General features: G+C 44.1%; 1 protein-coding gene across 1 annotated transcript in view; it reads left to right on the top strand.

Moving 5' to 3' along the window:
• Positions 1-13,459, top strand: part of FNDC3B (fibronectin type III domain containing 3B) — a 213,302-nt gene that overhangs the window by 142,425 nt on the left and 57,418 nt on the right. Inside the window, exons 9-12 of the mRNA XM_064458004.1 lie at positions 138-197; positions 2,961-3,099; positions 3,433-3,486; positions 11,793-11,917. Coding sequence (XP_064314074.1) covers positions 138-197; positions 2,961-3,099; positions 3,433-3,486; positions 11,793-11,917 — 378 coding nt within the window. The remainder of the gene's footprint in view (positions 1-137; positions 198-2,960; positions 3,100-3,432; positions 3,487-11,792; positions 11,918-13,459) is intronic.

Genomic DNA, 13,459 nt, shown 5'->3' on the forward strand with positions numbered 1-13,459 from the left:
GTGGGATTTTTTTTCTTCTTCCTTCAAATCATAACATGAGGGAGTCGCTAGTCGCTGGATAAATCACTGGCTGTGCTAAGTGTGATACTGCTTTTCCTAATTCATTGATTTGTTGGTTTTGGGCTCTTTTCCTGCAGTGGAGAAGAACTAGAATATAACCTGAAAGACCTTAGGCCAGCAACAGATTATCACGTCAGGTGAGTTAGCGTGGCTATGAGTGTCACTTAAACAGAAACTCTTCCATTATATTAGAATAAATGTGAAGTTTTTTTATCTAACTGTACAAAGTAGCTCAAGAATTTCAAGGTCGCCTCTGTAGGTGTTTTTTCAGTGGCTTCTCAATGTTTTCTGATAGGTTTAATCTCGGACTTCAAGTTACAAGAGTGTTTTTTGAACAAAACTTTTTCTGTCATGTTGTTGTCGTTGCTATAGTAAGAGCGGGGCAAAAGACATCTACGTATCTATATTTCTGTCTATATGTATATCAGGCCTGGAAGTGCTTGCGTATCAAAGTGGAGTACCTCAAGCACCTTCAAAATTTGTCTGAAGCAACTGGTGTTTGTCCAATTATTGTAATACAGGTCTGCTAGCACCGAAAGTACGCCAGCACAGTTCTTCCGTAAATACTTCTTGCTTCATGACGTAAATCTGCCGACCCATCTGACCATAGCAATTTCAGCATTTATTCCGGACAAAATAGATTCACACTGGCCTCTCTTGATATTTTTTAGACCATATTTCTCTTTGATTCTAAAAATGTGTTTTGCACATTTATTAACTGTTAGCACATTCTCGGTTTTGCTCCCTGATGTTTTTAACAGTGTTATCTCATGTTGGATTTTTTTAAAGGCTTTGCTTATGAACCAAAGCTTCAAATTCACATCCTGTTCACTTATGCCTGATATCCTTTTAAAAAAAAAATTCCTTTCACTCCTGTCTATTGTTTCCTTCTGTTTTTCCAGTCGAGGGCTAGGTTTGGCGTGCTTTTTCCCATCAAGGCTGCTACTGTTTGTAGAACTTAAAAGAACAAACACTTCTGAGCTCTGAAAAAGACCTGACACCGAAATGTGTCTTTCTGTAACACTATAGCTTCTTTTTTTTTAAGGATATTTTCTAGTGGAACCCTAAAACGCACTTTTCGAGTAGAAGCACAAGAAGTAACTTCTTGTAAACAAGCAAGAGCCCCAGGCTCCCGGGCCGGGCAGTAGTCCCAGCCCTAGCAGCAAATGGATGGTAGCGAGGAGGGGAGAAGGTTGTGAAACACTGCTGACCTTCCTGCTGCAAGCAACCGAGCACCATTTTTAAAGCACTGTTTTCAAGCGGCACAGCCGTTGCTGTGCAAAGCGTGGCGTTGAGCTCTCATGCGATTTTTAGGGGCGATGGGGATATTTGCCCCTTGTCCTGGCTGCGCCTGGCTGCCGCCGCCTTCCTGCACATTTGCCAAATCATAAATTGTTTGTGAACAGTTAGCAATAAGTCTTCTTTAAAAAGAAGAGACTGCTAGACATAAGAGTCATACTAAAAAGCGACGGCACGTGTTTGTAGTGGAGGGAGCCGACCCTTTGCTTTCCACAATTTTTTTCTTCACTGAAACTGCCTCATGTATTAATGTCTGTGAAGAAATAAATCTGCTAAGTAAAGAAATTTGTGGGGCCAACAGTTACTCAGCAGATCGCCTTGGGTCTGCTTAACCTTGGCAGCATCTCTCAGGGCTTCATCTCTGCAGAGACAAGCTGCCTGCGCTCGCTCCTGCCCTGCTGGGCCCTGAGCACCCCGAGAACCTGGTTCACTCTAATCTACCTCCCGCGTTTCTTCAAGGAGTGTTGTTTTGGTGCCTTCAGAGGTGGCTGTGCTCAGTGTTTCAATGACTTGCAGAAGATGCTCGTTAAGCTCATTTCTGCATGGTTGTATTCCCTGATGGTGTGCGTTTGGTGCTTAGCGGGGCTGATTTCCACCGCTTGCCAGATGCAGACTCAATTAATTAAGTGCATTTGTTTTCACCCCTGACTGCTAACAGGTGAGGGGTAAAGCAGCACTATAGCAGCTCTTGCGAACCTCCCCCACAAGATTTGATTCTACGTAGGTGGTCATTGTACATAAATTACTCTTATCTACTGAAAACAAATTTAGAAATTGCCCTTTCTTAAACTCAGCATTCAAGTACACAATAGCTGCAGCCAGCTCGGAGGTCATCGTCCGGTCATGGTTTGAACGGGTTTTTTTGAGTAGAAGACTTCCAATTTGCACTTTTCTTTTGCTGCGTGGAAAATGTGAAGGGAAAAAATAACATCATTAGTTTTTCAGAGACAAGCACCTCGTGAGGAAGTGCTCAACTATATTGTATTCGCTTTCCCACATTATTTGGTATTGTGTATCCCCCTCTGCTGATATATAGAGGATTTGCCTGAAATCAAACTTTGCTCTAAAGATTTTTTTACTTTATCAGAATGATGTTCCTGAGCTGTATTAGTTCTAACTCATGGAGGTCCACTAAGTGTTAACAGTTATGTAGGAGAAGCTTGTACCCATGGAGGGAGACCAGCAGTTTCCACCACTCAACATGGTTCATGTGAATCAAGTGTAAACCAGGCATTAAAGTTTATACCTTTTTCTCATGAGTTCACACTTTCTGTTGCGCTGTGAGGAACGTTTTATCCCAGCGTGTGAAAGCCTGGCAAATAGGCAAGGAAATGGTGGTGGAAAGGAAACATGATGATAACTCAGTCGTCTCTGGGAGTGTTTGCACAAAACGCTGTAATGTTCTTCTTCTGCTGTGATTTTTTTTTTTGGCATACATGTGCCAAGTGAAGTAGAATAATGATAACCACTGGTCTGTGAGAAATCTATCATTAGTGGACGGTATCACGGGTGCTTTGGTACTCAAATACTGTAGCTGAGGCAGTGCTGTCTCATCTTGTAGCTGTCAGCAAATTTATAACCCATTTGAATATTGTTTCCAGGGTATATGCAATGTACAACTCAGTAAAGGGATCCTGCTCGGAGCCAGTCAGCTTCACCACTCACAGCTCAGCACCAGAGTGTCCCTTCCCACCCAAACCCTTGCACAGGACCAAAAGCTCCTTGACCTTACAATGGAAGGTAGGTAATGCTCGGATTGGGCAAGAAAGCAGTGAAAAATACAGTTTACCGGCAGTGAGTGTAACTGTTGAAAATATTTGAAAGCTGAGACAGTCATTATTCAGTAAGGGGCTTGAACTTGCTGTGTTCTGACAAATCCTTCCCCATGCACTGACTTGACTGTCAAAATATATGTGTTTCATTACGTCTAGCCTCTTCTCGGTATTCATTAAGAGGTTGCCAAGCTGTGTGCAAACCCCAAGCTTTGGTTTCACTTTAAACTGCAGTCATTTGTCAGGGGGGGAAGTACTTTTCTCTTATTCCCGAAATCACCTTTTGTTTGTTTGTTTGTAGGCACCCATTGATAATGGTTCAAAAATCACCAGCTACCTTCTGGAGTGGGATGAGGTAGGTAGTAACTACTTGAAATAAATACATAAATAAATGGCACTCAGACTTTACAAGGATTTGCTGAGTAAAGAAAAGTAGGTGAATACATGAGAAAGTAGAAGTAGGAAAATGAAATCCTAATGGCTTTAGGTAAAGAGTTGGAAAGGTGAAAGGGGCAGTGGGGGGAGAACTTCTCGTTCAGTGTATTTTATGCAGAGACAAGGTTCTGCTTCTGTACTCCTGAAATCTAACTTTGTATCACTCATTTGGCGTACTTTATTTGTTAATTCTCATTACTTATTATTTAATTACTTGTGATGTATCTTAGAGTTCTGTTGGTGATCTCTTTCTTCTGGATGCTGTCTGAGCACAGAATAAAACACTGTTCCTGCCTCAAAGGAGAAGAGGCATGATCTTGCAGCTCTTTCTACGGAGGATGTATCCAGGGTCAAAACAGTGGTGCCCTTTACATAGTGGCAATTCGACCCTTTCCAGACACAGAAGGAAATAAGTTCTCTGTCCCAAATATCTTGCGTCGTCAGCGAGCAGCGTGCTGTCAGGGAAAGTGCCAAAAGCAAGAGATGTGGAGGATTTGCTGGCGGTGGGTTCTGGTCGTGAGTCCTCCCTCCATCCCCTAATTCCTTTCTGCCTCCTTTCCATTGCGCAAGGCGTATTTCTGCAGAAAGCGTGAGTCAGTATTATCTTGGAAGGAAAAAACTTGTATTGGGTGACAGAAAAGGCTTGGGCAACACATAAAGGGAAAAAAAGTGATGAGTCAGGAAATGGAGAGTGTGAAGGGGTGTTTAGTGGTACTGTCTGAGAAACGTGTCTTGACGTTTTTAGCAGTCTAAAAATAATATTCTAAAGGGGATATTCTGCTATGAATAGTCCTCCATAATTGCACTAGTAACGTGTTCCCAGATCATTCTGCTACGTGTTGGATATTTGGAACCGCTCACTGTGCAAACATTTATTGTGTGCAGCGTCACAGCGAGTGGGGTCTACGGGATGAGAAGCCCCCTGAACTGAACTGAAATTAGGCAGTAATTTCAGAAGGACTTGCTGTGCCTCTCAGCGTAATGGAAGGGGAAAGGTCGTCAGTGAAGAAGAAAAAATGTGGAGAATGAGGTCTGGGAAAGGAGGTTAAAAAGACGTTTCTCGAAAAGGATGGGCCAGGATGATCCCATTACACCTTCTGCGACACCTTGACTATGTAGCTGTGATCTCTTGCGATGCTTCCAGTAGCTTGGAGCCATGGGAACGTAACAGCACTGAGCAGTGAGGCGGTAGAAACGTGAATGATTCCAGGCTGCCAAGGGAAGGGAAGCAACAGGAGGTCTTGTCAAAAGAAAGACCAACAGGAGACCATTGATACAGCGGAAATACTCTGGATGTTAATTTTGTCCACACGGAGTCTAGTTCTAATTTTGCATATATATGAGGCAATTCTTAAACGCTTTTGTCCTTTAAACCCTTTAATGCTGAGTATATGGCTAGAGTTTGTCTTCAGAAAGAATTGTTATAAAGTCTGTTTTTTACAGGGCAAAAGTAGTTTGGTTTAGGCTAGCTCTGGTGCCAGTGGTGACAAGTGAAGGTATCCTGATTGCCTTATAGTCTTTTAACTACCTTGTTTTCTCAGTAACAGTCCTGAAACCTGACATCCCAGCGGACAGCTAGCCGGCAAAGATGAATAATGGCCCTGCTCAAATTAATTTGGAACATCTCCAGTGGTTTGACAAGACTTTGACTTTGACTGAAATGTAGTTGCCTGGTTGTGAGGCAGTTAATGCCTAGAGAGCATGGTGTCATTTCCCTGAAAATTTTTTTCCTCTAATACAAGACAGAAATGCAATTTTGAGTTGCTGAATCAAAATTTGCCATTAAGGCTTATTAAAGCAGTCGCCTGACAATGCAGGTTGGCTGTGCCTGCATCGGCAGGAGCCTCATCTACCTGCAACAGCGAGCTCAGCAAGCTGTTCCGCTCACTTTTTCATGTGCCATTGCAAGCTGTGCCTCCAGTGTAGGGTGTAGTTAGGTACCGGGGTTACGGCACCCAAGAACAAAAGAGAATTCACTTGCAGTGCCCTGTACCCTCGCACTTGGTTGTGTAAACTCCACGTAAGCAAAAGCACTAGCTTTGTTACAATGCCACAAATCCCAGTGAAATCAAGAAATAAATACATCGGGGAGGAGGAGAGCGCTTGCCAGGCAACAGCGAACGCTCTGCCAGATCTCAGCCAGAGCAACATTCGTGAGCTACAGGGCACAGAATAAAATATAAACAGGGGAAAATCAGCGATCAGAAGGAAATTAAATTGTGGCTGCAAAGCAGAGAGGGCTTTACATGAGTGGAGAGTAAGAAATCTATCCGATAATAAAGTTAGAAAAACAGCCTGAAATGGCAGTCTGCCTTGAGAAGTTGAGCCCCTTCCTAGGGAAGGATAGCGTGCGAGTGAGCCGCGGAAAGCCCTTGCAACACAGAAGCGACATGCAGATCCTGGAACACTGTCGTGCAAAGGCTGCAGCCTCACACTAGAGAGGCAAAACTGGCATCAGGCACGGGAGACGTGGGGAGTGGTGGAGGTGGTTGGGCCAGCGCGTCCGGCTGTGTCCCAGGCTCGCTGGCGTGTTCCCCCGGCTCAAGCTGTGCTACCCGCCAAGGCAGGGGCTCCAGCAGCCCCCACGGTGGGTAACAGGTCTGTCTCTGGGGTGATTCAGGTCTCGGAGCATGTCAGATGCTAGTTTCTCCTGTTTTTACAGGGCAGAGGCATAGTTTATAGCATCTAAAATGCGGCCAGGAGTGTAGGTGGCATCACTTGTATATGCAAAAACTAAACCGCTGCTGTAAAACGACAGCAGAAGCAGCAAGTTGTACAGTCCTGGGATTAGGTGAGGTTGTAGCAAGAGAGCAGCACCGCACCTCTTCGTGTCTGTAGCTGGCGGTCCCGCCAGGCTGAGGTGCTGCAGTGCCAGCCGGGTGCTAGCTGGGGGTCTGCCTGGGACCCTGGGTGCAGCGCTCCTCGGCAGGCCCCGTGCCACCCCACCTACCTACCGCAGGTTCCCCGCTTCCCTGGAGGGTCGCTCAAGGGACTGGGAAAAGGAGTTTGAGGTAGTTTTTTTGGTTTTCATTTTAGTGTATCTTGCTGAGAATAGACGCGGTACCGTTCCCGTTCTCTGGTTTAGCTGTCTTTTCTCATATATACTTTAAAAACTTTCTCTCGCGTCATTAGATGAGCTTTAGATGAAACACAAATGAGTTGCTTTTGTTTCTTCATTGGAATTAGGTGTGTTAGGTTCAGACCTGCTTTGATGAAGAGGAGGTTATACTGCTTAATATGTCACTGTGCCAGTCCTACCCAGCTGCTGCTTCTTCAGTTTAGTTCTGAGTTTTGGGGTTTTTCCTGACCTGCAGACTCTGGAAAAAAGTCAATAAACAAAGCTGTTCCTGCTATTCCACCTTCTTACCTCCCAGCTTGGATTAAACGGTTTGTAACGTGACTGGTGTTACATGTTAGCTGGAAAACACAAATACTCTCTCAGTACTGACATAGGTCTTCGAATTATAGTTGCAATGCCTTGCTAATAAACTGTTTTAGCTTAAAATGCCTGCAGGACTATGCAGGACGATTTTCATCCTTTAACAGACAGAGTAAAAGATGACTTCAGCGAATTGTCCCTCAGTTACGTTGGATGTATGCTAGCAGAGTTTGGGCTGACTTCCAAGGAGTTAGGATCAGCCCCTCTTCTCAGATATTTTGAAATTCAGCAGGATCTGAACATGCCTGCACCTTGGGTGCTGCGATCGGCAATAGCAGTCTGGCAATAAAATCAGTCAAAATTAGTAATTCAGGAAAACTCCACCTTCTGGCTCTTTTCCTGTGAACTTTACAAACCTGAACCCTGTGAACTTACAAACCTGAAGTAGTCAATTGTTGCCTTTGTGCCAGGATTGATTATTCAGGGTAAGCAGAAGTCTAATCGAATAAAATAGCCTTAAAAATACACCAGACAGAAGACATCACTGTAAGGGAGGTGATGCTTTCTCCTGACGCCAGCGTTCATCAAAGTCAGTAAACTGTAACTGCATTGAAAAATGCTGCTGGCAGTGCTGTAAGAATCAGGCTTTTGTTACTAATTAGATGTGAAATGATCATTCTGTGATTAAGTGGTAGTAAATAAATGTTTCTCTTGTGTGTACGGGTAGCGAGAGTATCCTCTTCATTCTCTATGGGAAAGTGGAGGCCTGTTCCTGAGCCAGCGACAAGGACACCCCTCTCGGGCAGCGTGTGTCACTGCTGTGGGTCTAACTCAAAAGCAGCTTTAATTCCTATCCAATAAGCATCTCATTTTAATTTGCTCAAGAGAGAGACAGATACAACACCACACTATTTAACGATTTGGTGATGGATAGCTAATAATTGATATATAGATAAATGGAGAGGACTCTGTTCTGCCGCTTCTCGAGGCTAGCAGAGGTGTGCTCATTCGTACCAGCTGATAATCTGGGCCATGCATCTCAGCGATGGTCCGCCAGAACTGGCGTACGCGGCGCTCCACGCTCGTGCTTGGGCTTGTGTTTGTTCACCTACCTGCCCTCCAGGTCTGTTCTGTGGCTGTGTTGCTCCTGTGCGACACGCAAGAGGAGAGCCTTAGGTAGAATTGGGTTTTGTCTATATTTTAGGGATGTTTCGTAGGTCCTATGGTGTCTTCTAAATGTCTGTGTGTAGAAAAAGTTCAGCTACTTGTATGAAGGCTTGCACAATAAATGCTTTGCAGAGAAATAAGGGTGTGTTATAGTAATTGTTGACACTTTGCTCCACAGCTTTGTGTCAGACTGAAAATCAGTCTGTTGCTTTTTATTGCCAGTGAGAACCAAACACAGCAGTTAACGCTGGCACGGCCTGCACCACGTTGCCATCTTGCCTCCTGGTTGCAGATCTGACGCCGGCAGCTTTTATTCAGGCTTTGGGAGTGTGGTCTTGTGAAGGTCTGTGCTCGATTTCTGTATCCACTGTACCTGCGGTGGCCCATTCCTCCTTTCGTGTTTATTTACTAAGTCAGCTGCAGGGAAGGCGGTCAACAAACCCCATTTAAAATCTCAAAACCCTTGTCTCCATAAACGCAGTCTTCAAGAGGAACTTAAGCACTCTGTTTTAAGTGAGCGCGTATCTTCAAATGTAGCTGAAATAGCAGGCAAAACTCTTAAAAATTGTGTTACAGTGCTGTGTTGTAGTATTGTGCAAATTCTAATGGATTTGTGGAGCCGAATTGTTCTCGTTGCCTTGGGCAGGCCCTGATCATCATCACAGCATGGGTTGTCCTCGTGAAGAATAGGGGACGCAGGCTGGAGAAACCCAGGCTAGCGAAGAAGTCAGACAGTGTCTGCTCTCCCTCTGAAATTCGTGGATTAGAAATATTTGCGGAAATGATACAGTATATTTTAAGCAACTTACGAAACATTATTTAAAGGATTAAAACTTGGATGCCGAGTGTACAAAGAATAGGAGAAGGATTCTGGGAAAGCTGTAAGACTCTTGGGTGGCAGCCAGTACCAGCCTGCCAGTTGTTCCTGTCTATAATTATGCCAGCATTAGTGCTTTCATAAATCTTGGGAGGGAAGGAGCGGAGAGACTATTTCCAGGCTATTAATGCCAGGATAATTAGAAATATTGGCCAGTCTCTCCAATTAGTGCCAATAGAATCCAAAATACCAGCCAGTCTGAGTAATTTGAATACCAGTCGGTCTGTGAGCGAGCCTGGGGAATGTACCATACCAGGTCTAGAAGGAAAATACACAATATCAGAATTGGTACTGTTACAAAGGTGAAGACCACGTTAAACGTTTGGCAATCTTTGCAAAGTTGTAACCCATCAGTGTGACAGATTGGAGTTTCCTTGGCCCCTTGCTCTCGGTTCAGGCATTGTGCTACAGGTGAGATGCTCCATCGCTGCCCTTTTTCACCAGCCATGGCTGTTCATCTTTTATCGACCTTAGCATTTGGTCACTTTGTTCTCTTGGAGAAAAAAATAGGAAAATGATAAAAAAATATACATTCTTAAGCAGGAAACAAAAGGAGATTAAATGTTTTCAAATGCTTTACAAATATTGAAGTCAGGATGGTTTTAAAGAATTAGAGGAAAATTAATTTAATGCATCTGAACCTATAAAAGAAAGGTTTTTTGGGGGGTAAAAAAGTCTGATGAACAGATATTTTACTAAAACATAGGATTACGACTTACATTTTGTATAGTCTGGATTTTAAATACATTATTGCTGAGCTGGGAAGTATGGTGACCTATTATTTTTGTCCAAAAGGAGTTTTATGTAACTCTAGGGATTTTAGATCTGAAAAAGTTTTCTCATTTCCAAAAGACTTTTGCTTTAGGATTCATGATTCTCTTCCAATTTCATCGCTTAGTTTACTTCAGCCACACAGTAATGTTGCAGCTGGAGCAGGTGGGTTGAAGAAGATTGTGTATAAAACCAAGTTCTAGAACAAGTGTAGGATCACGCTGTATAAATAAAAGTGAGTTATGGCTGTTTGCCAGTGTGCTAAACGTCCCTTCAGTGCCTCCAGATTGTGCTGTGCTGGAGGTCTGAGTGATTGTTTCTGGCTTGATAAATACATTTTGGAGACTTACTGCAAATATTTTATGGAATTCTTCTCTCTGTGTTGCGATCCGAGTGAAAAGAAGTGGAAATTGATAGGGTCTGGAGAATGGGCCAGTGAAAAAATATATGTCCCACTCGGGCATTTTTGAGGTCTTTAATGATGAAGCAATGTGTCAAGCATGGAGGGAGAGCGGCGTGTGGCAGGACAGACAGAGCTCCAGGAGGCAGCAGCAGGTGAGGCTGTTGGCTGCAGTGAGGGACACCTGTACATCTCATTTTCCTGATTGTCTGCTTACGTATAGATACATTGAGTCTTCTGTCAAGCCGGTGTCTAGCAAGTGAAATAAGTAGTCTTGGCTATGGGCAGATGTTAATTTTGTTGACATAAAGTAAAAATCAGAAACTGTAGACAGGTGCCAAGAGTAGTAAGTGGCATAGCAGAGCCCTTATGTCAGAAGGAGTTGCAGAGGTGGGCCTAACTATCTCCTGTACCAGCCTGAGCCCATGGGTGTGCTTCGCGAGGTTTCTCTTCTGGTGTGCCTTTGGGTACTTTGTAATTGTCCATTAATTTAGCATTCAAGTATTGAAATTAAAACTGCCTTGAACTCCTTCAGCTCAGGTAGATATTTAGGTAGAGTTGAGCAATCCGTGCCCTTCCTCCTGAAAGACTTCAAACTGACTGGTTTTTCCTGCACGTGGCATAGGATGAGGCCAGTCACTCTCCGTTGGCTTGGGGTCTCTGTCCTGCAAAAAGCTTGGCTTTGTTTTTACCGTAGGGCATACCGAGTCGGGTCGGATTGAGAAGGGGTTTGTTTTGTTTTAAATGTGGCAGGGAGGGAGGGAACTTCTGAATGTCCCTGTCCTTGGCCTTGCTGGTTTGTACTTGGTGTACCTGAGGAAGGGCTTGGGAGCGAGAGGTGCCTCCGGTACCCTCTCTTGCTGCTGCCTCATCTTGGCTTTGTCAGGGCTCATCGTTGCTCCTGGTCACGTTGATGCAAAGCTCCCATAAACCATACCTCTGGCATCCAAGTTTCTTAACAAAATTTCATGCTTTCCAACAAATCCTTTTTGCTCATCATATGCCGCGTGCTCTGAGCAGCGGGATGGGTACAGAACCTGGCACATTAAACAGTCCTCCGTGATGAATAAATCTGTTTTGTCCCTGAGGGCATGGGGCTGAGCAAAGGGTTGAACCCAGGCTTGTCCGTCTCGGGCGGCAGCTGCTGGGGTTGACCGTGGGCTGGACCGCGGGGAGCGAGAGCCCTCTTGTGGGATAGAGCGTTCCTGAAGGACCAGGGAGGGCTTCCGTGGGATTTGAGGTGCACAGGGGTAGCGCTTGCAAGAAATGTTGGTTGCAGCTTCTCCCATCCTCCTGTGACCGGGTCGATTCAGAGACCAATTTCACCCTTAACTTGCATGATTTTTGGTTAATGAGTAGGATAAATTGCACTTCGAGGAGAATGAGAGAAGCTGTAGATACATCTCATGAAGATAAAAATCTGAAAAGAGGAGGAATCTGACAGCAGACTGACTGTTGATCTGCATCATTTTAGGTGGCGTAGCAATGTTGTCAGTGGCTTATACACAGCTTTCTTTGCACGGTGCTTGTATGAAAGCATCTAATCCTAATATCATTTAACAGCTCCTTTTAAAATAAGAACGCCGTGGTTTTGTTTCATAGCTCTCTGATTACAGATTTCTCTCTTTCTAGGGAAAGAGGAACAGTGGTTTCAGAGAATGTTACTTTGGAAGCCAGAAGCATTGCAAGTTGACTAAGCTTTGTCCGGCATTGGGTTACACCTTCCGATTAGCAGCTCAGAACGACATCGGTACGAGGTAAGTTACCCGAGGTACACGCTTTCTTGAGAAAAAGTGGTAGTTGAAAAGTTTATGAAGAGGAATATCTGGGGGGGATCTTTGTTCAGCTGGTTTTTCTCTTTATGGTTTTGAGTTAAATATCTGACATTTGCTCAATTATTAATGCTTCAGAGTAAGTCGCACCTTCCCTGGCGGTATCATTCTTCTCCCAGGGAATTGCCATGTACCTGCAGCGTGATGAGGTTAGCCTAAGAAGATAGGCTCCTTTTGAGGTGTTAAATGGTGTTTTGTGGTCTCTTCCTAATACAAAAAGAATACATCTGTTATGTAAAATTCCCACTAGGGACCTCACTGAACCAAGAAAAACAAGCAAGAGGAAGTCGAGTTACAGATTTTGAAAGGAATCTTGATATATTTATTTTTCTGGTTTCAAGCAAAGCCCTTCTGTCTCTTTTTTCAGCAGTACAGTCCCTTCCTTCTTCCGCAGGACTGGCAGGGCTGGTTGATGGGGTGGGAAAGAAGGGTGAGAGAGCCAGGACCGAGAGAGGACAGGCTCACCCAAGGGCCCTGCAAGATGGGTTTCAGGTTCTGCTTTTCTTTGCATGTGAACAGATGCGCTCAAATGAAGATGATGAGAGATCAGACTTATTGCAACCCTCCAGCAGCTGCTAGGGAGCGCGGGGCTAAAATGTCACCCGAGGACCAAAGCATGCCCACAGAGACATGGTGCTGCAGGGGCTCTGCGCTCCCGTACTCACGGGAGGAAAGTAGGGCAGGAAAAGTTTAGCTGTGAAGAAGCTAAACATTCAGTGCTCTTGTGTACTCCTTTATTGTCCTTCTTAGCTAAACAGGATCTCATCATTATTACAAGGACAGAAAAAGAAACCCTAGTGGTGTATAACAATGTATTTTGCTGAGGGAGATTCCTGTATCGTTCTCTCTTCCAAAATACAAACCTCTTAGTAATATGTAGCTTTAAAAGTTTCTTTATTCACGTTCCTGTGCTTTCCCTCTGAGATGCACTGGGGCTGTTCTTGTGCGCGTGCAGTCCCTTTTGCCAACTTCTTGCAAGGTTACTTCCCTCCCCGTTGAAATAATACTTGATCTGGAGAGAGAGAGGCTTGAGCTGGAGCTGCTGAGTGTAACTGGAAGGGGATTGCCAGTTTTGTGCAAAGTTTCCAGTTTTGGCATCTCTCTTCTTTGCCAGGTTCCAGATTCTTAAAATATCTTAGGGCATGCTTGAACTCTTCCCTCCCCCCTGCTTTTTTGTTCTCCCTCTCTCTTTTTTTTCCTCAGGCTATTGAGGAGGGAGTGAACTAAGAACTATATTTATGGTCAGCTGCTCTGTGTTAATCTATGAGATAAGCACCAACAGCATATGGCTTTTTATAGACAGCACTCAAAATTATGACATGATAATGTCATCTAACACTTTGTGTCATAAGATGGTTTTGGTTGGTTGTAATGCTTGTGGACTTGCCATTTAAGACGATTTTTTGTCTTGTTTGGGTATTAGTCATAGGTGGATTTTTTTTAAACTATAAAAATATTTCAACAAAT

The sequence above is a fragment of the Phalacrocorax carbo genome, chromosome 7 (genome assembly GCF_963921805.1).
Source record: "Phalacrocorax carbo chromosome 7, bPhaCar2.1, whole genome shotgun sequence".
Lineage (NCBI taxonomy): Eukaryota > Metazoa > Chordata > Aves > Suliformes > Phalacrocoracidae > Phalacrocorax > Phalacrocorax carbo.